This window comes from Pseudopodoces humilis, chromosome 1 (genome assembly GCF_049639895.1).
Source record: "Pseudopodoces humilis isolate 2021_Gansu_Grassland_sample_001 chromosome 1, ASM4963989v1, whole genome shotgun sequence".
NCBI classification, from domain to species: Eukaryota; Metazoa; Chordata; class Aves; order Passeriformes; family Paridae; genus Pseudopodoces; species Pseudopodoces humilis.
The window spans coordinates 108,719,711-108,746,426 of NC_142200.1; the positions used below are offsets into that span (position 1 = coordinate 108,719,711).

Sequence of the window (26,716 nt, forward strand, 5' to 3'; positions counted from 1 at the left end):
TGCAAACAGTCCCACACTGCTACAGCAAGGCAGAGAGCAAAGCAAGCAATGCCTCTGGCAATAAAAAGCTCTCTGACTGCAGGAGGGAACCTCTCTTTGCCAGCCCATCAGTGCAACCTGCCAAGTGTCACACCCACTGTTACCCATCCTAGTGCAAAAATTCCCCATAGTTATCTTGTGCCTCAAGGTTTTCCATTATGGGGGATTCCTAACATAGTTGCGAAGTTGAATTCCTGTGTAGTACCAGCAAGTACCAGCCAGTGCAGTTGTCAGTGTAGTAATCCTGTGTGCTCGAGGAAGGCAAGTGTGTCGGTGTTGGGCAGTGTGGGACCACGCATTTGTACAGCTCTAGGACATGCATCTGTTATCGGAATGCAGCGAGCGCAGCGTGCGTTCTGCGAGGTGGTATCTACCTGCTTTAGAGAGCTACACAGAAGTTAGCAAGCTGCCTGACACAGCAGATCTAAAGCCCACTTCTCAGGTGAAGGGGACTGCTGCCAGTTAGAAGGGAAGGAGAAGAGACACCTGAGGGAAGAGAAATAAGCAAGGGAAGTTTCAAGGGAAGTGCAAATAGCAAAGCAATTTGAAGCAAGACATAAGGCAGAATACAAGGTAAGAGAGGTTAAAGATTGATTAAAGTTTGGTTTCCATCTACACTTTGCATTTGTACAGCACCTTCATTCTACATTAGCAAGCACTTAAACATTAGGCAATATAAAAGCAGCATGGGCCTTAAGGCAATTGGAAAACTGTATTGCCCCCAGTCTCAAAGCCTGACCACATCTGGTAGTCTCAGTTCTTGGCCAATAATCAGTCAGCATTTTCTTCCTATTACTAAATTTATAGTATTTATGAAATACCAAGGAAATTCAGTACAAACTGAATCAGTTCCAGTGTTCTTTGTCAAACTGGCATTAAACAGTACAAAACCAGAAAACTCCGAGCCAAAAAAGTTCAGAGCCAAAGCACAGACTCCTGTGTGAAAAAATGCATCAAGTGTTGCAACACCTACTCTCAAAATGTAAGCAAACTACTTCTAGAAGATGTAGTTCCTGACTTGAAAGGCTCTTGCTTCATTTTCTCAAAATACATGCTAGTATCTTGCAAGAAAAACTTTGTCCATTTGATTTACACGTCATTATTTCAGTTATGCTCAGAAGCTTTACCAAGATTCCTATATTGGGTTAGATGAGAAAGTTCCATGTGGCACATGGCTGTGTCCACACTGGCTTGTCACAAAGGACTTTACAACCTCACCTGTGAGGCAAAGCTTTTAAGACCAAGTGTTTGTTGAGGCTACTGAGGAGTCAGAAGTTTGCATCATGTCTTGCTTTAGACAGTTTGCTGCAATGTCATTATTTGCTACATCTGAAAATATTTTATGCGATAGTGATGTTCTGGTCTGTGATGTTGTGTCTGTCAAGTGCTGCTGAAGTGAAGGAAAAATAGGACTTGATTTGCAGTGACATAACTGATCTGGGAGTATGTCTGCACCATGCAAAGAAGTTCCCATCAATTGTTAACCTTAGCGTGCATACACAGCTAAAATGCTCTTCTTCATCACCAGTGAGGCTGGTGTGCCTCTGGGGTGCCATTTCAATCTTGGTGGCACCAGCAGGGGACTCACCCAAGGTGTGCCACTGCTGCAGTGAAGTATATGCTGCAAGCTCCATGTACAGGCATGAGGCCACCCTGGCAGGCCACTGATTCTGGCTGGAACACAGCCTCAAACTCCAACCTATTAGCATTCCAACTCTTCCAACAGTACAACTACCTGTCTAACACTAAAGTTGTGTTAATTCACACAGCCAACTAACACAGACAGTCTGAGTGATTCTGAAGACAGTTTACACATCCCTTCAACTGTGGAAAAACTTGTGTTCTAGAACTGAAGTAGACTGATCCTGAGAAAGCATGGAAAGCTACTGTCATTCTTCAGTTTCAATTACATCTCTGCTTTATCACTGCAGAGTACTTGCAAGCCTTGCCAGTGTCCAGATTCTGCTGCTAAGCATGTACAGTAAAGACTGTGCAGAGAAATACCTTCTCAACCAGCAAGAAGATTACCTTTTAGCAAGTATTCTAAAAACATACTGTATTTTTACAGCACTGAATGTTCAGACCACCTGATGGCACTAGATCCTGGGGATAAACAGTAACTCCAGAGTTCACTGTGACAATTAAGCAACAGTTCAGTACAATTTGGGATAAAAATAGGAAAGAGTTGCTAACCTGTGAGGTATCCTGATGTTTGTGTATCAGAAATGAACAAGTCGTGTTTCTGATCCTTGAAGGCACTCCACACAGAAGAACGGGACAGAATTTCATTTACCTACAGTATTTGAAGAGATAACACAGTGAGCAAGTGCCATTTGTTGCATTCTAGGCAAAAAAACCCTCATTTTCTATTACCAAACCATTCTGAAGGGATTACACCAAAGAACATGGCCGTAGTTCAGGCTGTGATATGGAATTTGTGTACATTTCCAAGGAGACTTGCTTTTCCATGTGAATTGTGCAGCTGAACACAATGCTCAAAAGAAGTTATTTAGTAGCTTGACTTTATTCTTTATTCCCCAGAAAAGTGACAAGTAAAAGCAATCCTAGAAGCAGCCCTTGCCACTCACTGACAGCTGAGGGAGAATAGGAGTTTTCCTGTACTCAAGCAAGATAGGGACTACATGGAAGAAAGACCTTTTCCAAGTTTCCTCCCCTTGAGAAAGCTTTCAACAAAAGGGTAAGAGAAAGGCATTAAGAACTAGCACAGTTACTGGGACAAATTTACTTAGATAAACATCCATATTTACTTAGATATACTGCTGCAGTTATGTATTTATTCAAAAAACAGAGGAGAAATTTACATTTATAACACAAGTTCTGAAGAGTTGTCAGTTAAAGCTAACCAGCTCATAGAACATTTCTGCACTTAATATAAAAACAAGAATAATAAGAATTATCATTCTCATTAGTGCTCTTCACATGCATTGAACCAATGACTTCTCCACAAGCAAGAAATGAAGAAATTCCAAGCCCTAATCATTTTGCAGTTGCAGCATGTTAACATTTTAGGTGGAATGATGCACATGACAGCCAGAAGATTAAAGAAGAGATGTTCAAAGTTAGACCTACCAAGTGTCAAACCCCAGATAAAGACTTGTGAGTGCTCACCTGTTCCCCATACTGCAGGCTGCGAGACATGGATTTCAGAGTCTTAACAATCTGAGCTTTTGTTGCAGATGGGCTTTCAAGGTTCTCAAGACCAGCCCCTTCAAGCAGCTTTAGAAGATAAGGGACCAAATCTGCTTTCAAAGCCTGCAAACATACCCAAATGAGTTGTCTTAACACAGACCAGGAAGTTCTACAGAGATTTTTTTTATACCACTACCATTAGTATGAAACAAAAGTGCCAACAGCTATTACTACAAATGCCAAAGATGAGTCCATTTTTCCTGAGCTGTATGAATACAAGCAAGAGAAAGCAAAGATACTGTCCAGGAATTCTGCTTTTTTTAGGTGTAAACTCAGTTGCATTACATGTCATTACACTCTCTCAGTAGACACAACACTACCCTGTGCATTAAGCTTCAATGCTCAGGTAACATCCTTGAACAGGTCTACATTTTAGATAAAAAAACTTTTCCAACAATAAAAGCACATTAGTTAAGTGTCCAGGAGGCTTCCCAGATGCCATTTAAGTAGAACAGTTTAACATACCCCATTTTTACAGTTTGAAAATGTACTACTTACTTGGGCTACTAAGTCAGTTTGTTCCTTCTGAAACATTCGATTCAGTGTTTCACAGGCTATCCCAACTACATCTAATCTCTTTTTCATTCCATTCATGAGAGGGCCAATGGTCTCCAGTGATGCCATCGCTCTAACACAAAGCTGTAGAGAGATAAACATCCTGAGGACTTTATTTTATGCCAAGATTAATGGTCATTGCAGATATGGTCAGCCAACACCATAAATTTCTCATTGTTTAATCTAGCAATTCTCCATTAATTAGCTATAGGTCACACTTGCTACACAGTATTTACAGTTAGAATAAAGCTCTTTTAGGAACGCTACTAAACAATACAAATAACTCCAGCTATGCTTTTCTCCCCTCAAGGACTTAGATGACTCAGTACCTCATTGTCTGACAATATGTGCATGACACGAATGGCACTTTTAGGAATGGCATTGTTCTTGTGATTCATAGCCTGGATTATCTTGTGAAGATGACCAAGAGGAGGAACTTGATCAGCTAGCTGAGGCTGGGCACTGAACAGGCACACAGTTGCTGTTGTAATGGTTTCTAAAGTTTCCCCCTGCAGAAAATTGAAAATCAACAGAAGGTGTAACTCAGTAAAGCCTTATGTATCATCATAACAACAACATTTCTCACTTGCTTTGGTTATAGATTTTTTTTCTCTAATGCTTTTGTATCACTTAGCTCTCAAACTGTTAAAACAACAAGTTAAGAATATGATTATCAGCTCCAATAGTGGCAAATATAAGACAGATCACATGGGAATTCCTAAGCACTATTTCCAGCATCTTGAGAATCCAGTATCTGGCTAAGTTGTTTGGTGGAAGACAGTATGGATGTTCAGCTGACCACCTGAATTCCTACAGTATTCTGCAGTCTGTGCAGAATCACTTGTCATGCCTTGTGTATTCTGCATGCCTCTACAAACTGCTATTCCATCTTCATAAGATGCCTGTTTTATTCAACACACTAGTTAGTTTCCATCCTGCAAGACTAACACAGAATCTGCCTGGACACTGTTTACAAATTAATTTTCAAACTGTAACACATTTTCTGTACTCATTACACTAACTGTTAGGTGGCAGCCTTCTGTAGGTCACATAATTTAGCATGAGTGGGAAGTTAATGTTGCAGAAGGAAAACAGAAGTCTCAAGAGCAGAAAATTTTAGGCGGTGTAGAACAAGTGCCATTTTTTTAGGTTGGTCAGTCCTGGAATAATTAAAAGACACTTCATTTGTTAAGCCTCATCTCCAGCATAAAATAAGTCCTTAAGACTTAAGTGAAGCTAATTCTATGGCTTCAGGGACTTTAAAACCTTGATTCATGTTCAAAAGTTGCCTAAACATATCAACATGCTTTTACAGAGAGTCATAAAGCAGACACAAAACCCCATTTATAATGGGAAATGTAAGAATCTAAATCAGACACTAAGAGACTTAAGAATGCTAAACAAATTTAAAGCACAGAACCAGAAAAAATCATCTTACATGGGGGTTATTTTTCTCCAGTAGTTCAGTAAACTTTTCCAACAGTGCAATGAGAAATTCTCTTGGTTTCCGTAAAACCCAGGCCGGCTGGGCAATAAAAATCCTGAGGAAGACTCCCCCCACTGAAAGTTCACCTTCTGCCTCACCGTACACCACAGCAAAATCTTCAGGCAGCTGTTGAATTGTAAAGTGGAAGTTATTGACAAGGATATTTGAGAGATCTAAAACTGTTTCTCTAAGTGGTCAGGGTCACTAACTGTATTCTCCAAAACAGCTGTGCAAGACAATAAACCCTTCATCTTGAAAGAACATGAGGTAAGAAATGACAGTAGAAAGAACAGTGAAGTGCAGGCAGTACCACTATAGTGAACTTTTCTTTCAAAGAACACAAGGAACTGAACCTACCAACAGTGGCAAACCCTAGTTCAAGAGAAGCACTAGCAACAAGGCTGATTATACAACAGCCCTTTCCTTCCTTGCACACTTCAGGGAAAGGTTTCTCACCATCAGTCCAGGGAAGTTTCCAGTATTCATCTGGATCAAAACAGACATCATGATGTGTTGAGAAATTGGTTTAATGTTGAACTAGAGGACTGCTGGGAGGAAGTCATGTCTAGCTTTTTTAAGATACTGGGAATCACTACATACTGAAACACCTCATTGATGTGCCTGATGTGAGGGAATAATGGCTAAGGACTCTAATTATTTTTTGAGACCCAGTGACTTACTAAAGTTACTTCACATTTACCAAGAGCAAGTTTACAATGTCTAAGTAGTGACAGGACTTCTTCCAGCAAACCAGTCTTCTCCTTTGTTGCTGACTTTTCATGAGTTTTAGAATAACCTGAACTATCAGAACATTCAGAGTATACTGACAGTGATTTTACCAGTAAGTGTCTAATTTCAAGGTGCAAGTAGTAACAAAAGCATAAATTCAACATTAAACCAGTTATGTTTTCAGTTATCAAGTTATATTTACAGCACAGCAGCAAATCCCTGTTAGTACTTTAAGAGAAAAGCCTATTAAGAGTAATACATGCATCTATTATGGTGTGGCCTACAGCCTCCCTGGACACACTCAAAGCAGAAACAATATACTTTTACCTTCCAGTTAGTGTCAGGGTTGTCCCTCTGAAGTTTAAAGTGCCTTTAAAAAGAAAGCAAGTTTTAATGAGCAGTAAATGAAGGAGCTGTCTCTTCTCTACTTGACACCTCAGTCTCCCTCCATCACTGTGAAGCACTGTTTCTAAGCCCCATTCTACCCCCATTGTATCCCTCCAAATCCTACAGCAGTGAGCAAATACCTGGACTGTGCACAAACTGCACCTGCATCACTAACTTACAGGTGCAGTACACAGTGAACAAGTTTCTTTCACTGAAGTCTGGCTTACGTTTTACAAGAGGAATTCTACGTTTTACAAGAGGAGCTCTGTCTCACAGTTCTTCTACAGCAACTCCGGTTTACTGCCACTAAGAGAGTTTTTCAGTTAAAGATAACTGAATCAGAAGGTTTCCACATACTCAAGCATCATTTCTCGAACTGTTGTTGATACTCTCTCCCTGGAGCTGTCATTCCAAATTAATTCTGGATTTTCATGGGTTCCCTCAAAGATATGAACAGCAGCTTCAGGGTTGTCTCTCATGGCATCCATGAAGACTCCAGGTAAAAATTTCATTAGTGTGATTCTAACCTAGAAGGGATGAACATAAATGACATTTAGTATATCGTACGACAAACTAACTGACAGGACACACTGACAAAAATAGAAAACTCCACAATGTCCAACTGTCTTTAATGCTAGAATTGTCAAGTGCTAGACCACAACACCACAAAATAAAACAGTGCCACCATTTCAAATAGTAATAGCCAATGACACTGAAATCTAGGTATCTACTGTTAAAGTCACAATGAATGGAAACCAAACTGCTTATACCAGTTACATACTGCTTATATAGTTACATGCAATAGCTGTGAAGTTGCTCACAGATTAAAAGTTAAATTATTTTGAAAAAGCCTGACTGATCCTTACATGAGTATTTTAGATACAGAAAAGGATTTTTCTGCTCACCTTTAGAGAGATACAGGTAATATCAAGAAGGAGTTCCAACATGAGCTGTTAAGATTCTTACCTTTGGTCCCACCAGCTTATCTGCAGTCATTTTGGCAAAAAGCTCTGCCGTTTGGGCTCGGACCTGTGGATGAGTTGAGTTGCAAAACATATCTAGTAAGTAGATTAAAGCACCTGTAACAAAGAGATAGGGAACATTGAATTTTTTTTTCTTTCTGGTCACAAGTTGTAGAACTTCTCCAATTCAACACAGATTATTTTAAATGGGCGAGTGGCCACTCTATTCACTTTAAGTCCATTGTTGCAGAAACATTTGCTTTCAATGTAGTACTGTACCTTTTGCCATGGCCTCTTTAATTATTTTTGTGCTAGATGTCAAAGCATACAAAGTTTCAAGGACAAGCTGCCGACCTGTCAAAATAAAGAGCATTAAGAACTTTGTGTCACACAGAATGAATAAGCAAAGATAAATGTAACTGATCTTAACAGAAACCTCTATCAAAAGTGCAATAAAGCTTCCAACAATTACAAGATTAGGGATTTCTGGCTACAGTACATTAGTTAAAGAATGTCAAATCAACCACACATTCTAATACAGAATAACTTCTTACTTAGATGCTAATTAGCTAAATTCTCAGAAATAATTAGTCAATGGAACACTACACAATTCAGAAGTAATCAGAGTACCTGCTATTCATATGCTTCAGGTCACACATTTAAGACAAAAAACTGGTCACACACAACATTTTTGTAAACCATCCTTGTTAGCTTTGGATATGATAGTCATCTAACGTTTAAATCATCAGACAGAAGTGACTTACTAGCATATCACTATGTGTGATGTGTGATGACAGAGATGGTCTAAAATTTGCATTTGTTTAAAAAACTATTTCTAATCCTGCTTCTTATCTTCTTAAAAAAGGTGATATCTATTTGGTCGCTTTGCTTTTCTTATCTAGCTATCAACTGATAGCTGAAGATTGTTATTAGGACTGGGCATAGAAACACAGTATTTCACTGAGGATGTATTGCAGTACTGTCTTTACTGCTCTCATTAATAGCTGTGCAACTGGAATGGAGCACAGCAACAGCTGAGGAAAGCTTTGTTCCAATGTATAGGTGTTCTTACTGTAGTTTCTCTTCACAACCCAGCTCTCTATCCTAGAAAGCTAACAAGACCATTTTAACCTAAAACTCAGTGCTAATTTCAGCCAGCTGCATTCTTATAAATTCCTGAGTTAGAAACCTTTGCCTTTGCAAGATAGAGAATCTTACAATACCTACTTGAAGGTAAGGAATGCAGGAGTGCCAGTAAGTTAGCAAGAACCATTGCCTCAGCAATGTTGTTAACACATTCTTGATTACTTGTTACTATGTTCACTACCTGCAAAAGAACAGAAACAGTACTTGATTATATTTCAGCTATTCTGACACTTTTCAGAAAAAACCCCAGTGGATGAAGTCAGCCAACTCACTGGCCAATAGAACTGATATTTAAAACATTTATTCCTGCCACCAAATTGTTTTGTCTCTTCAGGCAAGAAGGATGCAAAGACACAGGCACAAAGTATCACATGCTCCTCCAAGGAGGAGCTGACACCTTAGAACCGCAATCTTAGTATTTTTCAGATGCTACTCTAACAGCTACACAATCAGGTTTGTTTATGGTGATTATGTAAAGCATCCAGACAGGGAGGTTGGGAGTCTGTGGGGATTGGATTGTTTTTTGGTTGGTTGGGCTTTTTACCTCCAGAGCCAACTGCTGCACCAGGCCAGCTCCATGAACACGCAGAAGGGAGAATATCAACTTAAAGTGCCCTATGCATTCACACTCAGAACCTGCAAGAGACCAAATAAGTTACTCTCCATGTTAGCCAAAGCAGTCACTGAAGGTCCATTCCCATATTTCACTATACAGAGAGGTGCTAAAGACTACACAGCTATATGTAGTTGTAACAGCTCATAAAGGACAGCAGCTGCTACAGAGTTAGAACATTATGAACTCCTCTCTGTTAATCTAGCTTCCACAGAATTTCAGGTCAACAACATTTCAAAAACAGAGGGTAACTCCCCTCTCTAAGGAAAGTAACTGATGCAGTTCTTGGACTACACTTAGTTACTTGCATTCTTACAAAACGACTATTCCTTAATTTTAAAACAAATTCCTTTATTTTATTTATCATTGACCATCAAAACCTGTTGTCTTCAAATACACTTGCCCTTTCAGGATGTCCCAGCTCAGAGCAGGATTGCTATCTCCAGGAGGAGATAAACCTGCCTTCAGGTTTATAACTGCACACACACAGAACATCCTAACCAGCTGTTATTAGATGCCACAATAGTAACATGGTTTGCTTTTAAAAGTAGCATAACATCATAATCATTTGTCTCAGGCTTTTCCAGTCTGTACATTGATGTCTGCTCATTAAACTTTGAGGAGCACCTTCTCCTCTTGCTTTACTATGGCCTTAACACAGGTGACACTTAGATGTTTACTAGCACACAGTACGCAGTTCAAGAAGGGTTTTTTGACACAAGGAAACTTAAAAATCAGTTGAAGATTCTTTGAAGGATTACAGAAAGTTTCTTTCAAGAGGTTTAAGTCTTCCTAGCAACAGCAGGATCGAATTACAGTTAAAACCTAATGATTCGGCAATGAAAACAGATAAAGCTTGAACTTAACTCAAAATTTTGCTGCATCTACTGACAGTGCTCTCCTGGTAAGGAAAAAACCGGCAAGCTCATATGGCTTACCAACAACGTTGAAGTCTGTCAGCAAGCAAAAAAAGCTTCCTTCTCACTGAAAGATAAAGACTACAGAGGTTCTGAGTTTTTAAGGCTGTCCACAGAAAAGGATACTGGGGAAGTTCAATTTTAAGCCTACCTGGGTTATGTTTTATAACGTTTCTCAGAGCCTCCAGGGCCATTTCAACTCTCCGTAAGCGATCTCCGTGTTGATTGGACTCCACTTTCCCAGTCTGAGTTATTGCCATGAGGGTATGAAGGTACTGTGCTTGTGAGCCTACATAATCCAAGAGGCTTGCAGCAAATGCTTTAGGAAGCTTTGAAGTAGAGATGACAGTATTTTTAGCTGTGTGATGCAACACTACATAGTAGAAAATGTATCCAACTTCTACATTCCACATATTCCTTTCTTCCAGACAGGCAACAATTCTCTATGATCACTATAACACCTGCATCACCTTAAACCCTATTCCTATCTAAACATACACTTAAAAAGCTGACACTACTCCAACAGGTGTGTGTTTGCCCATATATACTGATTATAAAGCCAATAGGCAGAATCACCACCTCCTGGAATTACTGAATCGGCCCAAGTGTCTGCATCACAAGCTTGTAGAGAAGTCACTAAGATATTTGAAGACCACAACTTATGACAGATTTGTTATTTTAATTTATTCTGCTCCAGTAAGGTTTTTTCTCATAACATGCTGATCTTGAAGTAAATTTCCATAACATTTTTTTATTTTCTCCATTCTGTTTGTACTGACAGATAGATAAACAGGAAGAAGTAGCATTCCAAACACTAGTTTTAACAGGAAGATTTTTAGCTACATCTCACCTCTAGTTGGAAGGTTGGGACCTCATTGTAGACTCTAACAAAAATCTCTCCCACAATAAGTTCCTTTGCATGGTCACTGAAGACAAAGTCAGATCCGTAGCTCTTGTCACAATCACCCTTTAAGCAGAGATAAGCAGCACAAGCTCAGACAGAAAATAATCTTATAGAAAGTGTAAAGCTATAATCCGATAATGAAACAGGCAATACTTGAACAGAAAACTTAATTCTTCAGCAAGTCAGAAGCTCAGACTGAAACATAACATGAAATGAACAACCAAAATCATAGGGTTTTGTTTTCTTTTAAAAACTATGGAATGAAGAAAGTGACTTTGGGGTAGACAACAATGGATTGTATTAATCATACAATTGCATCCCAAGAGGATATAGAAAAACACGAAACAGGTTTTTAAAAAAATAGTACTGGGATTTAAAGTAAAGAGTATCTTACTCTCTTAATCATGCTTTCTTGCTGCGATTCCAAAAACTCCAGTAATTCAGCTCGTGTCCCATTGTTCCAGATCAAGTAGGGGTTCTCTGTGTTACTGTTAAGCATCTTCAGAGTCTAAGAAAAGGAATTTACATGATGTAACACATTTTCAACATTTTTGGATCATTATGCACATTAATCAGCATGTTTCATGGTATCAGTCAATCCAATCTCATTAACAGCTAGACTAATTACAGAAGCAAGTTTGAAGTGTAAAATTTCCCATATTGGAAAAACATACCGGAAAAACAGTATGTGCAAGTTCTGTGGTAAAGTACAACCTAAATTTCAGTTCTCTTTATTCTGCTCTGAGACACATTTCAGATTCTCCATCCACTTTTGACAGTGAGCAGCAACTACCTACACTATCTGTTTACAGATGGCTTTCTTGGCCCCACTTTTAAAGAGTTAAATTAAACCTTTTCTCCTCATCATCATTATATCCTAAAACCTTGAACAATTAACTCCACTTTTTTGTTCTTGTATTTGTTTTGCAAATATTATTCTAGGAAGCACTGTTCCTGTCCATAGTGTCTGAGGCTGAACCAGTTTTTGCCTGCAGTTACCTCAACTGCAAATAAAAATCACATTGCTGTTAATTGGTCTAAGAAAGCTGAATGTTTTAGAAGTGACCAACTATTCCTTTCATAAATCACTAGAGAAAGTTTTGGCCAGCAGATGCTTACCTCGGTAGGACTGACCACAGCAAGTTTTCTTGCAATGTAGGGTGTCAACATTCCAGCCAAGCTTTTCCTGATCGTTGGGTTTTCAGGAGTAGCTTGTTCATCAGAAAGATATCCTCCAAGGCGACTCAGGGCCAGGAGACTGAGCTTAGCAAGGCAATTTGCTACCTCCTGAAAAATTCAGAGGCCATTTGAGAAAACCTAGAGCCTTCTTCTCGTCTCAAAAACTTACTTTTATACTGCTTGCTACAGATTAAAAGTGTCTTGCATGAAGTCCATTAGAAACCATGGGTTTTGGCAGCTTTAACAGTTGAACGCTTTAAAAAACCAAAAAAACCTCAGAGTATTCCTCACTATACAAAAATTCCCTACCAAAACTCTGTTAATATTACTCTTCGTGCAATTCAATGATTCTAACAAATACTTGAATACACTTATTCTTGGTAAGTAACTTAACTCCTAGTAAGAGATGGAAAACAACAGCCACTGGTTTCTGAAAGCACCTTGGCAACATTACCTGGTGGTTTGAATCTTCACTTTTCTGAATCCCGCTCTCCTCCAGCGTATAGTCATAATTGAAGAGGTAACCCAGTAAGTACCACAGAACTCCAGCTTGGAACAAATGTGTTTGTAGCCAGTAATCTAAGGCAAAGGAGCTAACACATTCTACTCCTAAAGCAGCTACTCGTGGTATGGTCTGAGGGGAGAAAAAATAAGTTTGCCTTAATACCTGCTGCCAAAGAATGCCAACTGGTTTCTGTACCAAAGATTTAAAAGCCAAAACTTGCTAATTCTGCAGTACTATTTCAGCAGGCCAGAGATGAAAACTGAAGTAGACATAATTTCTGCAGCTGAAGTATTTGGTAATGAACAACATGGCTAATTAGCCAGCACCTTTCAAGGGGAAGAGTACTTGAATAGTTATTTCATATGATTAGAAAGAAGCATTGGTGAACTGCGGCAGAGATTCCCAGGTGAGTTTTTTATGGCAATACATGTGTCCTGCAGGATCTAAAGAACACACAGGCATATACAATCAATTACTAGAATCCGGTTTTAGTCTCCTGCTTCCCCACACCCCACATGAAAAGTTAAAGACAAGCTTTCTTTTCTTAATTCAGACAAAATTCAGCATTTTTATAACAGGAGGTAAGTTCAAAAGAGGTAAATGGCAAGAAAGACTCTACAGTCAGCATGAACTCTGGGAACAGTATTCAAGAGTTATCTGCTTATGCAGGGTCGATTTGTAGTACTTTTATCTGCTGATTTAGTACAGTAAGCCAAGCTGCCTGATGTGTCAATTAAAAGGCAAAAATAGCTGAATGTTTAGAGTGGTTGCAGTTTAAATCTACAGTTTCAATGGATTCAAACAAGTGTTGAAACAAGGCAGTTGAGCTCTGTATCTCATGATTTGCTGGGATCTTACAGAGAAGGGTTTAACTAGTCAACTACAACTATGAGGAAAGACCAAAAGAATTTGGTTTGTTCAGCCTGGAGAAGGGAAGGCTCTAAGGTTACCTAACTGTGGCCCTCAAATACCTGAAGGGAGCCTGCACAAAAGGGGAGTGACTATTTACAACAGTTTGGAGTGACAGGACAAGGGGAAAAAGCTTCAAACAGAGAGTGTAGGTTTAGATCAGATACTAGGAAGTATTCTTTACTGTGAGGGTGGTGAGACACTGAAACAGGCTGCCCAGAGAAACTGTGGATGCTCCATCACTGTAAGTCTTGAAGGCCAGGTTGGATGCAGGTCTAGGCAACCTGGTCTAGTGAAATGTGTCCCTGCCCATGGCAGGGGATTTGGAATTAGATGAACTTAAGGTCTCTTCCAACACAAACCATTCTGTGATTCTATGACTCCTATCTACCCTATAAGCAGAATATTCCCCATAATATTTAAACACCCATTTGGACAAAGAAAAGGAGCACTCACCTTGCCATAATACAGTAGTCTACAGAGGTCCTTAATTATGTTAGGCATTTCGGTAATCTTCTCTCTGCATTCCTCAAACTGAGCTGCTACACTGTAACACTTACTAATGTATCCACATACCTACAAAACACAATATTTTATTGGTTCCAAGTGGAGGAAAATGCATGTTTACAATTGTATTTTTAATATATACAATACTAGATAAATGTTTTTATTATATATACACACACATTTGTGTTTATTATCATATTGTACAGATACATACATCATGTAGTCTTCTGAGAAGACAATACACTCAGTTAAAACTGCTGCTTTAAACTCACCTGTACAGACATATCATCTGGCTTGCTAGAACGAGTCAAGACTGCCACACAACGATTAAATGCCTCTTGCAATACCTGCGAGGATTGAATGATGCACAAGTTCAGTCACAACAAAATAAGGTAAAAGTCAGCAAAACCAAAACATTAGCTGGTAATTTTTAATGTCTGAAGGGAAACATTTGACAAAAATCTGCTGCTTGCATAAATGGTTTTTAGTGCAAAATTCCTTGCAAGCGCTAGTAACACCCTTTGATGCTTTAAGAGCTGACAGTCTTCTCGCATGTGAGCTAATACCTCAGTCAGTGTGCAGATGACACTAGGTTGTGTGGGAGTGTGGATCTCCTGGAGGGCAGGAAGGCTCTACAGAGGGATCTGGACAGGCTGGACCAATGGGCCAAGGCCAACTGTATGAGTTTCAACAAGGTGAAGTGCCAGGTTCTGCACTTGGGTCACAACAACCCCATGCAGTACTACAGGCTGGGGGCAGAGTGGCTGGGAAGCTGCCTAGCAGAAAAGGACCTGGGGTTGCTGCTCAACAGCCATTGAACGTGAGCCAGGGTGTGCCCAGGAGGCCAAGGAGGACAATGGCATCCTGGGCTGGATCAGCAACAGTGTGGCCAGCAGGACCAGGGCAGTGACTGTCCCACTGTACTCAGCACTGGTGAGGCTGCACCTTGAATGCTGTGTTCCTTTTTGGGCCTCTCTCTGCAAGGAAGACATTGAGCTGGAGCATGTCTAGAGAAGGGCAACAGAGCTGGGGAAGGTTCTGGAGTACAGACCTGACAAGAAGCAGCTGCTGAGGCAGTAGGGATTGTTTAGTCTTGAGAAAAGAAGGCTATGGAGAGAGCTTATTACTCTCTACAAGCACCTGAAAGGAGGGTGTACTTAGGTGGGGATTGGTCTCTTCTCCCAAGTAACAAGAGACAGGACAAGAGGAAGTGGCCTCATGTTATGCCAGGAAAGATTTAGATTGGATATTAGCAGAAATTTCTTCACTGAAAGGGTGGTCAAGCACTGGAACAGGCTGCCAAGGCAAGTGGCTGAGTTGCCAGCCCTGAAGGTATTTAAAAAGGCATGTAGACATGATTTAGTGGGACTTGTCAGTGTTGGGATTAGTGACTGGACTCAGTGATCTTCAATATCTTTTCCAACCTAGATGGTTCTAGTATGGCAATATGTGCAATGAAAAGGCCTTGTGCTCAAGTGACTTGTTCACATTTATCTATTCTTTCACATAAAAAATGCAGCAGTTCTGTAAAGGAGTAGAGAAACTTTGTATGTACCTTGCTTATCCACAGTTCAATAGACAAGCCCAGGTCAAGAAAAGAGTATACTGTGCAAGATGTTTCTCCTACTGTATCAAGAACATCTGAGATGTTTAGAATAACAGGTGTCTCAAGACCAAAAGTGATTCACAATTACATCTGATTTCCCAGGCATTGAGGATCTGAGCTTTCTAGCTATGGAAAAGTTACACTAAAAACATGCATTTCAACACATTTATTTAGATTTACCTCAATTCCACTTTCTCTCCTCAGTTCTTCTGCATTTAATGCTGAACAACTGACAGTATGAAAAGCAAGTTCTGTAGCAGCAGGCAACAGTGGAGATTCTTTGGAAAACAAAAGGTCGTCTGATGTTTCAATGGTAATGGTCTTTATCAGCATAGGATAGCCTGCATACTTGTAAGGTTTCAAATCTGAAAGAGGAAAAAAAGTCCAAGTTTATGTATATGCAGAGTCTAAACAATTTAAGCCATCATAAATTACTGGTGGAAGATATATCAGATATATAAGGACTAGGAAAGGAAGCCAACACCTGAGGAATCCGGAACAAGATGGAACAGTCCACACAATCTACCACATAAAACTGTTCATGCTAGAAGCCAACAGAGCTTCACAGGAAGAACTTATTTAAGATCAAAAAGGCTTATCTCCAATTCAGTATGCCCCCTAGATCAGAGACTTGCCAGTGATGATTGTCTCTCTCCAGAGAAACACAAGTATAGCTTGGTCTGTGTCTTAGGCCAGGATTGACTAACAAGCCTATAAGGACCATGTCCAGTTTGACACAACAATTTTAAGTTTTAAATTGCATTTTTCATTCCTGTAGAGTTCAGCAGTGCTAAAGAATAATTTCATTTTTCATATGGAGCCAACATGTAAGTCTATACCAATGCTGTCCCTAGCTCCACATAACTGACAGGACTATGATTGCACGTGGGATTCTTGGTTTACCATTATAATGTAACACACAGCAGAACACTGCTGGCTCTGCAAGACTTGGACATGGTGGAAACCCGAGACTGTAGCTGGAGCCAAGGGTTAGGGTGCTCCAGGTATCCCTCTTTCCCAGCTGAGCAGTGAGAGAGGTTGTGTTGCAGCACACTCACCTGAGGACTCTAACACTGGTCAGAATTTATGCAAGAATGGCTCACTGTTAATAGCCAAGTGAGTGTAATCTCATGTATAATCAGCATCTGGGTGACTGAGTACTAGCGGATTTTTCTGCATAGATGGAATTCCGTACGGAGGAAGATTCAAACTGATTAGTGCTGGAGCAGAGCACTTCAAAGAGCTATTCATGCTGTTTTGAATTAAGTCTTACTGCAGATTAATTTATTTCATGGAAGAAAAAGTCCTATTTTGAATCCCTATACCATAGCTACATAATGCTGTGGCAAGTCAGAAACCAGATCAACAGAGCAGAGACTCAAGAAGAGAGGAGATTAAAGCAGACCAAAATGACTACTAAATAAATTAACATAAAACACTGAGGCAGCATGCTTACCTTCCTTATGCCTGTTGAAGAGGATGCTTTGAGTTTTCAAGATCAAAATTATGTTTTCTGGATCTGGCCCATCTATCACCTTGGCAGACTTTGTGCATAGAAACTCGTATGCTTTATTAACTTTTTCAAACATGTCCTGCAAATAAGGAGAAACAGCCCATAAGTGTTGTTAAGAACCCTCTAGAACCCTCTAAATTACTGGAGCATCAGTTTAAGGAGATAAATAAATAAAGCATTTAAATAAATTTAAATAGAGCATTTCAGGTTATTAGTGACAGCACTAGCTTTGGTGCCTCACTGCACTCCAGGAAACACTGCAAACAACACTGGTTCATAGATCAGTTTTCTTTTGTCTCCTGAACTCTGCCCTAGGCAAGAGACTTCAAGTCAATCATACTACGACAAAAGCAGTAAGTATAGCTGGATTGTGAGAATGGGCAGAGGATGCAGTCAGTCTCTGAAAGACAACAAATAGCTTATTTAGGTCCTTGTAACTCTCTAAACAAGACCACTTCTGAGATGTGAGTCTGATCTGACTATACCAGTTTACTGTAGAAATTCTAAAACCTTGAATGAGATTAGTTCAATTATTCATCTGTAGCATTAATCTGTATTTTAGCATTCACCTAGGGCATAGCTTTTAAAAGGAAAAAATACAATTTAAGTGTGCATTTCAAAATTCTTAATATACATAATAGCTGAGTATGTCCCCATTTTGTTAACACCATAAATTTGTGCTGTACATACCCTGCCTTCTGGATTCTTGTCTGGGTGATATTTTTGAGCCAGCCTGAAATAAGCTTTCCTGATCTTGCTTTCATCATTTCTACAATAAAACAAGTCACATCAATTACATTTAATAACAAAAAACAACAACAAAAAAACCCACAGCAAAACCAGCCTGGGGTTTTGACAACACTACTAACAGTAACTGCAACTGAGTGAAAACTACAGAGCTCTCCTACTTCCTTTTTAAAACCCTGCTTCGTCATCTTACACTGAATCAGGGGTGATCATGTAGTCACAATAGGAAGGAGTTTTAGAGACTGAAAGTATTTTAATAGATCTTGTACCTAATATACTAACCAGAAGGCGCTCAAAGTCCCTCAATATTTTAAATGAAGAATCTAAATGAGCTACAAGTGTTAAAAGTTAGTATTTCATCATTTGCAGTAAATGTACTAAAGTCAGAAACCAGTGGCAAGACAGGACACAAGAAATTCCAAGGATATAATCACTGAGAAAAAGGGAAATATGGGGGAGGGAGAAGGATGATTACAGAAAAAAGCTTCTTTGAACACATTCAAGTTCTGCTATATTCTTTGCTCGCTATGGTTGAATCTAAAGCTTGTCCTTTAAAAGAGCAAAGCTCAAAGCATTCTTTCCCCCACTTTCAGCTTATCTAAACACTTTAACAACTGTCTTCTCTAACACTGGAATTGTATTCCCAAGCTTTGTTTCTCTTCAGCAAATCAATCCTCCACTGTGAAAGAAGGTGCTACACATGACCGAGCTGGTACCAATAACTCAAGTACGGAGACAAGAAACTTCAGTTTGTTTAGTGCATGGAATTTATATAAAAGTAGTTATACAACTTTAAATCCTGAAGACAACTTACTGGCCTTGTCCTCTGGGTAGGTTAAGAACTTCATAAGCATCATCTATTGACATGGTAGGTGGCTTCTTCTCCACCTCCTTCTTCCAAGCTTCTAGGGTATCTTTCAACAGTTTAACCTCAAGAATTACAATTTATTAGTGTTTAATTTATGCTGACACCAGTATACATAATTTTTAATAAAATGCTGTTTTATTAATTAATCCTGTATTTTTTCAAGATTTTTATCTTGAAAAGCACCTTGAGATTAAAATGACTATGTAAGAGTCAAATTAGAGGATGGTGAATCACTTTAAGACACACTTCACATCATGATACTATAAAAACTGCAAAGCTGCATGAATAAATAAAGCTGCTTAGACAAATCTAGTCCATAGACTTGTACCAAAAAGATCTCTTCAGTTAATGTACTGACATGTTAGCTTGGTTTCTTCTGCAGTATGGACAAACAGAACCCCAAAGCCGTGATTTCCATTCCCTCTCCCCACCCCCAAAATAAGAGTCACTGAAACACTCTCTGAAGTTTCTTGGATGCTTGATTTTGCTATTTAAGTAGTCACCACAAGAAGGACACATTTATGGGGTTGTTATGTGGAAAGAACACTATGGTACTTCAAGATAAAGTAGGGTTTAAAGTATTTACTTGTAGACCAAAATTCACAATAAAGGAGTTACTTGCAATAAACCTAGCATTTGATTTTTGTTCATATTTTAGGACTTTTCATTAACTTTTAGGACTGAAAAATCAGGAACTAAATGAATCTTAAAATACTTCCTACTTACCGGATCTTTAATTGGCCAGTCTGGAAATCTGAGTGTATCACAAAGATGCTTGAGGTAATAAATGTTACAGAACAGCTCATTTTCCAGTTGGGGATAGTTGATAACTGGGATGGGACAGTATTGGTAGAGGGCTCTTGTATTGCTTTGAAGACGAGGGGTGAAGTCAGCAAGATGAGCAGCAATCTTCTCTATCATTAGACGCCTAAAAGTTACAAAGCTTAGTTTAACACTTGCCCAGCTGTCCTCAATCCTCACTCATTGTACAAGTGTGTTCAATGATTTCTTCTGCAAAGGTTTTGCTTAGAATTTTCCCACATTTCAGGAGGGGTTAGAATTAGATTCTGTCCTTTTCTATCAGACAGCTATTTAAACACCATGAAAACTAGTTTATTGAAAACAATTAAAAGTGGTATTTTGCCTTTCTCAACACCTCTTTACTTTCTAGGAGAGCCTAATATGTATTTAAATATTAGAGGTATATCACAGAGATAGATACTGGTAATAAAAATGTTCATATAAATGAGTAAGTATAAACACTTCACATAGTCAAATCTCCATTCACAAAATAACTTACTCAAGATGTTCAGAGAAATATTCCCATTCCCACTGCCAATTCTGCTCTCCCTTGCCCTGGTTATTTTTGGTTGAAGCAGAGTGCAGTGCAGGACATTGCCCTTGCAGAAGGTAAACAAGAGGAAGCCATGGAATCCAGGTATTTTCAGCTTTCTTTAAGAATGTCAAATACATCTTCAACATAACCTGCCGTTCAGATTTATTTGTCCCTCTGACAGAAAACAGTTACCTCATTTCATTGCTCCAAATTGCTTCCGGAGTGTCAAATTCTCCAAGGAATATCTCAGAAAATTTTTCTGGTTCATAGTTTTCTAAATAACACACCATTGCTTCAGGAAGAATATGTCCAAGTATACTTCTTTGAACTATATCTTGACTTTTTGTCTACAGAAGAGATCACATGGTCATCTCAAAGGTAATTGAATTCTGTCTTGCTAATTAATTTGAGACCAAAAAGCTCTCCCCCTTTTCCCTTATAGTTCTTTTAAATTCTAGTTAAAAAACTACTACAGGTAGTCTGCAAAACTATTTGGAAACAGAGGTAGTTACTTTTGCAATCTACTCACTTCTTCAGACTTGAAAGCTTGTTTTGTATGTGTGTATTTCAAAAACCTAGAAGAGAAACAGCAGTTACTTTCTTTTTGTCTGATACTACGGTACCCTAGAATAGTAAGCAGACCAACATAGTCCAGCTGGCAGGTACTGCACATTTACTTTGAGAAAGAAGAGTAACTGCAACAGCTGTATGAATTTCTGCACTAAGTTAATTAAATCCTTGGAACTCCACCAAGCTAAACACTCCTGTGTTATAAATGTTGCCTTATGCTCATCATTTCAGTTTGAAAGCCTTGTTCCTGAAAGCTTGTTTTCTACACACACAAAAAAAGATGCTGACAGACACAGACAACCTCTGTGCTGTTAGATCATCACTGCAGGGATGATTTTATACTAACTGCTGACAGGTCTATTACACCAGAGTCATCAGGGAAGCATGCAATCATTTCCCAAAGCATTTCACTGTACAAGAGACTTAACTGGAATTGTAGGACAGCTTTTTATGAACTATTGCATTTATAAGAAAAGTACTGAAATGAACTGCAATAGCCACCTGCATGTGCAGTGCATTATCAGGGAGTACAGATTGATTTAACTGCTTTAGGCTTCAATATTGAAAGAGGTTTTCAGACTTTTTAAACCCTTTAAATAGCTGCCTACTATGAAAAGTGACATCAGCATATATGTAGCCTGTGTTACTGCTTTTTAGTGCTTTAGTGTTTATTCTACAATGAGGCATGCCCAGCTGTACTGTTAAAACTGTATCATCGGACATGCTCTCATTCCCTCTCTGGAAGGATCATAAGCAATTTACTTTTTAGTGACTGACTAGGTCATGTGGAAGAAATTTTTTTAGAAGAATTTCATGTTGGTTCTAGCTACCCACACTCCCCCAGAGCATGTAGAGATGTATGTAGAGCAGCAGTCCTGAGCATGACTGGTCACAAGGTACTTTTGGCTGTTCATTTTCCTCACCTTGCAATGGGAAGTACATTGGAACCAGTGTACATCATGATGAAGAAGAATACTCCACTCAGATAAAAACGAGGTAACTGAGGGTTGTCTTGCATGACATGAGAGAGTAATACAGCAACTTTTTCCACAAGGATAGGATCAAAAGTCAGTAATAGCTGAAATCAAACACAAGCATTTATATTAGCTGCAAGAAGTGCAAGTTATCTAGCCAAAATTGAACCTTTAACTAATTATTGGGACAACCCAGAAATTTACAGGAATTATAGTTAAAGAATACTTCAGCTTGAAAACAGCAAGTGTCAATCAAAGACTATTTTAAGTTGAAAGAGACCTCAAATCCCTCTGCTAAAAGCATGATCTTCAAGACCTAGTTGATAAAGACCATGTCCAGGTCTTTATAATCCAGGTCTAGGTGGCTCTTCAGTATCTCCAAGAACAGAAGTATTTCTTTACAAAATTGGCTGCAAAGCATGAAATTTGAAACCACACCCTATGAAAGGAACAACTGCATGGTCAGAAATCTGCACAATGTTACAATTGTTCCTTGATGTATTTGCCCCACCTAAAGCATTCAGATGTGGAAGACAATAAAGTCAAACTTTCACTCATTTAGGTGCATTTTGGAAGTTACTTACCTGAGTGATATGAGGAAGGCAAGTACTATCTGACAACAGCCTTTTCACTTTAGGCAGAGGTCTTATAATAGCATTATCTTGATCCCTAAAGAAATCAAATAGTAGAGCAGTAAGCACAATCAGTGCCTTTTCTCTTTCAAGAATTAACAATTTTATTAAGTATTAGACTATTGAAGCCACATCCTTTGTCTTTCTTCATTAGCTTCAAAGTTTGTTGTTAGACTTAGTAAATGTGGTTTAGTGTCCTGCATTAAAGCAGTTTTAAGTTAAACAAGAGCCTGTCTATAGCATTAGAAATGCACATAGCTTGTGCATTCACTCTTGCCATCCCTTTCACAATATTAGTATTGTCTCATTTACAAACTCTCTATTTGCCCACAGAATGAATTACTACCATGTAAAAGGCTCTTTAATAGAGTTCCTTAATGTACTACTTTCTAAGAAGAGCTTTAAGACAGAATTTATGAATTCATGCATCTGTCAGATAAAGTTAACCGTTTCTGCTGAAAAATCCCTGTTTACCTGCTGGGAAAATATCCACACATGGTGATGAGCATGTTGAGGACAAGTGTGGCAAGGTCAGTCTCATTCAACACAGGCTGGCCGCTGGCAAGCAAGCACCACTTCAGCTGAGGGATGACCTGTAAGGGTCGCCAGCCATCCATACCCTGAGCCCAGCAACGAGTTTTTGAAGTCAGATTTCCATTGTTCCATAGTTCCTGCATCTATCGCAAGATTAGAGATGAATTTAGTTTATTCAGCATTCAGAACCACCTTTGCTCCTAAACACACTCATGGCAAGTTTTCAACTGCTGTACAGCTGACTATTATTGTTGAATGAAATTTCAATGTGTTTATAATACTGTCACATAGAATCATGAAGTAGAAGGTGTCAGATGATGTTGCAACTAACAGGCATGGAGGGGTAGGCAGTCTTACCAAAAAGGTTGTAGTTCTTGGCACTACATCAAGTCTTTTATCTAGCTTTAATCCTTATTTAAAGAGTTACTTGAAGAACATTCCTTAGCATTGCTTATGGTCCCTCTCACTGTTTGAGACACACCCAGTCACCAGGACAAAAATAATTCGTCAAGTTGCGAGTCTGAAGCTGCCAGGTACCTCTTGAAAGCTGTAAGGACCACTCCTTTCTTTGTCAGCATTGCCAAAGTACCATTCTTTCTCGCTCTCCCTCTTCGCATCAGGTGCTGCCTCAATCACGTTGCTCTAAATGTGGATGTTTACAAGAATAGCTTTAGCTTCACAGTGCAAATATCACATTTCTACAGGAAATGTGAAAAGTACATTGATTTTTTTTTAAGAACTATCCCTTTTGCAGAGCAACATATGAGTAGTAAGAAACAAAGGCCCCATACCTGCAAAGGGACTGTAGCTCTGCTCGTGTGAAGATGTGCCAGAGTAAGAAGATCTACAAGAATTCTGATACCATTTGAATCCATAAGGTCCTTCACATTTCTCTGTCAATAAATGAACTGAATTACTAAAATCATCTTCTAGATAAGCATTGCTGCAATTAAGCAATGATTATTTATTTCATCAATTTTTATTCAAGTAAGCTTTATTCAAGTAAGAAGTGACCACAAAGCAAGTCAAATCATTCTCTAAAGTGACTAGAATGATAAAATCACCACAATATTTACATATTTCCTTCAGCTTTCTCACCAGTAAATAACAGCTATCACATTCCAGAAAGCTGTATCAAACATTATTATAAAACTTCCTCAATACTTGAATTTTTGTTCAAGTTAATCCTGAAAGACTAGTTCAGACTATTTTACACAGTCAAAAGACTGATAAACTGCTGTACATGTCCACTTTACCTTATTGAGGATCAGCTTATTGAGGAACAGGATCAATCTGTCCCGCTCAAGCCTGTCAGTGCACTGTTGCAACAGAAAAGAACAAGTTAGTATTTCATAGCACATACTAAAAGTTCCCTTCAAAAATCAACACAGCTGCAGCTGCAAAGCCCCATATTGTTTTTTCATGCCCAGAAAACCTGCTGACTATTTATTAAGTGTTCAGTTTCATGCACAGCTAATAAAGGTAGTTTTCTGCCACTGAGGAGCAAAGGCCCTGCAACACTGTTGCTGCCCTGGATCAAACCCACTATTCTTCCAAGTCTCTGCTCTATCAGGACTACGTTTGCAATCCCAGTGAACCAGTTAAAACAAGCACAAGAGAAAAAGAGATTGCTTTTAGCCAGCAGACAGTTACATCCCTGTAACTGTCTAATACCAATCTAAATCCCTGGTGAGATTATCAAGGCTCAAAGCAAAATAACAAAACAACTGAACTACACTGGTTCAGTTTCACTTGCAACAGCCAAAACCCATGCTGATGCAAGGGCAGAACTCTTCCTTCAGACTTAACGGAAATTTATTTTTGCAAGCTGAATCAGTTGTCAGACATAACTTAACAGACACTTAATAGACAAAGCAGCTAATACTACAAATCTAATCCACCACATGTGCTCATCTGGAGCTATTGTTTCATTAGGTCTGGGACTATGACTCAAAGTCAGTACTTTGAAACAATGTGATATGAAAAAAGATTCTCCTCTTATAAAGCTTCTGCATTTTTAAAAAGCAAGCTGAAGTTATATCTGCATTCTGTTGGCCTTAAAGAGACTAGTTTGAAATATCTCTATGATCAGCAGGTTTTTTAGTTAAACTTTAATGAAACTGAAACAAAGGGAGATACTAAGAACAGCTGTTGGACAGCATGGAAAAAAGTATTCACATACTGTAAATACAAAACTTGGGTTTCACAGTAACTTGAAGGATCTGAACATATGTTGGACTATCAGTATGTTAATTACTATATGCAATAATTTAAAATAATTCTTACCCTTTCTAACATTCCAACAATGTACTTAGTATCAGAAAATGGTCCTATTTCTTCATGACACCTTCCATAAACAATGGCCAATGCTTGCAGACATAAGCATTTCATATTCACTTTTGGGGTAAGCAAGAAGCGATGGTAGAGTTCATTGAAGAATTCATATCTAAAAGAGAAATGAGATTTTAGTAAAGAAAACAAACAGACCTTAGGAATGAGATAAGGTTTTAATAATGTCTCACGATCTTTTGATTGCTCCACTCTCTTCAGTTTCGTCTTCTTCCAGCAACAATCTTAGATAATAATCCCCTATTTTTATTTCCTCAGAAAGGCACTCATATTTCACCTGTAACACAGAACACCTTAGTTAACAATATATATTGACAATATATATTGTTTCTCCTTCAGTAAGTTTTTGCTTGCATAACAATACTGAGCTCGATTGTGTCTAAAAACCCAACAAGGTTAGCAAACTCTCCTAAGCTGTAGGAAAACTGATATCCGCAAGTTTTCTGTTAAAGAAACATACATCTACAAAATAAAAGCCACTGACTATTGCTGCCCTCATGAATAAATGAAGCTTCTTATCTTACTGAAATCTCTATTTCCAGCCTTCAACTAACTTGTTTCTAATACCAGCTGGTTTTATTAACTAAACTTGAGTAAAACACACTGCATTCAGTGACTCAGGTTTTAATAAGTAGTTATACCATTGCAAGGTATTTCACTTAATGTTACTGCAAGTGTGAAACACAAGCATGATCTAATTACTAGTTATGCTTGCTGCTGTGCTGGATAATAAAAGCCTAGAGGCATCAGTTCACAAAACAAGAAGCTGAAGTAAAATTGCACAATAAAAAACATCATTAACTTCAGAGCAACTACATTAAATTTAATAAATGCCTCAATGTTCAGTGGTAACAAGCACTTGGCAAGCACTTACCTCTAACATACAAGAAAGCTACTCTACAGTGTGTTTTTTTTATCCATACTTTGCAGATTTTTCATGAGGCCACAAAGTTATCTACAGAGTTCACCATAGCCTATCATACAACTAGTATGCTTTCAGAGGAGTCTCAAGCCACCACCCCCCTTGCCAAACATTTCATAGTTGATAGGAAAGTCTTTGTCACCACTATCTAGTTCAAATACTTACAGCATAGTCCAATAACATATTCATTACTATTTAAAAGCAAATCTGTGGGACAGCAGCTGTTCAATCCAGTCCCAAAGTATCCCAGGTCATAGCTGCAAGAATGCTACTGATACGTTCCAGCAGCCTAAAGCCACACAGGAGCATAGAGTACATGGGGGAAGTCTTTATTACTAAGTTTCAAATCTGTACTTCTGATTCTGTCCCAGTTTGCAGTGCTAAAAGGTTGGGATAGCAGACACTGTGCCTGACCTATACCTGAAGGAAACTTTGAAAAACAAATGCCAAAGTGCAAGAAATACCAATATAAACCCAGCCTATTTACTGCATCAGTGTAAGAAGCAGCCTATAGTTGTGTGATAAGGATAAAATGTAAAATTGTTCTCTTGCATAGAGCATTAGCCTGATGTCTTGCAGTTCTTCCTGATTTTCAGAGTAATCAGCTAAGAAATTCC

At 38.7% G+C, this 26,716-nt stretch overlaps 1 protein-coding gene across 2 annotated transcripts in view; it reads right to left on the reverse strand.

The window, feature by feature from the left end:
• Positions 1-26,716, reverse strand: part of DNAJC13 (DnaJ heat shock protein family (Hsp40) member C13) — a 57,026-nt gene that overhangs the window by 1,827 nt on the left and 28,483 nt on the right. For both annotated transcript variants that reach the window (XM_005519003.3, XM_014248627.2), the window contains 33 exons: positions 25,351-25,454; positions 25,115-25,274; positions 24,085-24,147; positions 23,620-23,721; positions 23,366-23,470; positions 22,769-22,971; positions 22,247-22,331; positions 21,612-21,766; positions 20,648-20,693; positions 20,311-20,465; positions 19,509-19,710; positions 18,729-18,844; positions 17,858-17,936; positions 17,111-17,246; positions 15,835-16,019; positions 14,321-14,395; positions 13,998-14,117; positions 12,582-12,761; positions 12,068-12,235; positions 11,343-11,456; positions 10,895-11,011; positions 10,196-10,373; positions 9,059-9,150; positions 8,596-8,695; positions 7,648-7,722; positions 7,373-7,485; positions 6,764-6,933; positions 6,347-6,389; positions 5,243-5,416; positions 4,134-4,313; positions 3,748-3,888; positions 3,169-3,312; positions 2,233-2,332 (listed from right to left, as the gene is read on the reverse strand). In XM_005519003.3, coding sequence (XP_005519060.1) covers positions 2,233-2,332; positions 3,169-3,312; positions 3,748-3,888; positions 4,134-4,313; positions 5,243-5,416; positions 6,347-6,389; positions 6,764-6,933; positions 7,373-7,485; positions 7,648-7,722; positions 8,596-8,695; positions 9,059-9,150; positions 10,196-10,373; positions 10,895-11,011; positions 11,343-11,456; positions 12,068-12,235; positions 12,582-12,761; positions 13,998-14,117; positions 14,321-14,395; positions 15,835-16,019; positions 17,111-17,246; positions 17,858-17,936; positions 18,729-18,844; positions 19,509-19,710; positions 20,311-20,465; positions 20,648-20,693; positions 21,612-21,766; positions 22,247-22,331; positions 22,769-22,971; positions 23,366-23,470; positions 23,620-23,721; positions 24,085-24,147; positions 25,115-25,274; positions 25,351-25,454 — 4,180 coding nt within the window. The remainder of the gene's footprint in view (positions 1-2,232; positions 2,333-3,168; positions 3,313-3,747; positions 3,889-4,133; positions 4,314-5,242; positions 5,417-6,346; positions 6,390-6,763; positions 6,934-7,372; positions 7,486-7,647; positions 7,723-8,595; positions 8,696-9,058; positions 9,151-10,195; positions 10,374-10,894; positions 11,012-11,342; positions 11,457-12,067; positions 12,236-12,581; positions 12,762-13,997; positions 14,118-14,320; positions 14,396-15,834; positions 16,020-17,110; positions 17,247-17,857; positions 17,937-18,728; positions 18,845-19,508; positions 19,711-20,310; positions 20,466-20,647; positions 20,694-21,611; positions 21,767-22,246; positions 22,332-22,768; positions 22,972-23,365; positions 23,471-23,619; positions 23,722-24,084; positions 24,148-25,114; positions 25,275-25,350; positions 25,455-26,716) is intronic.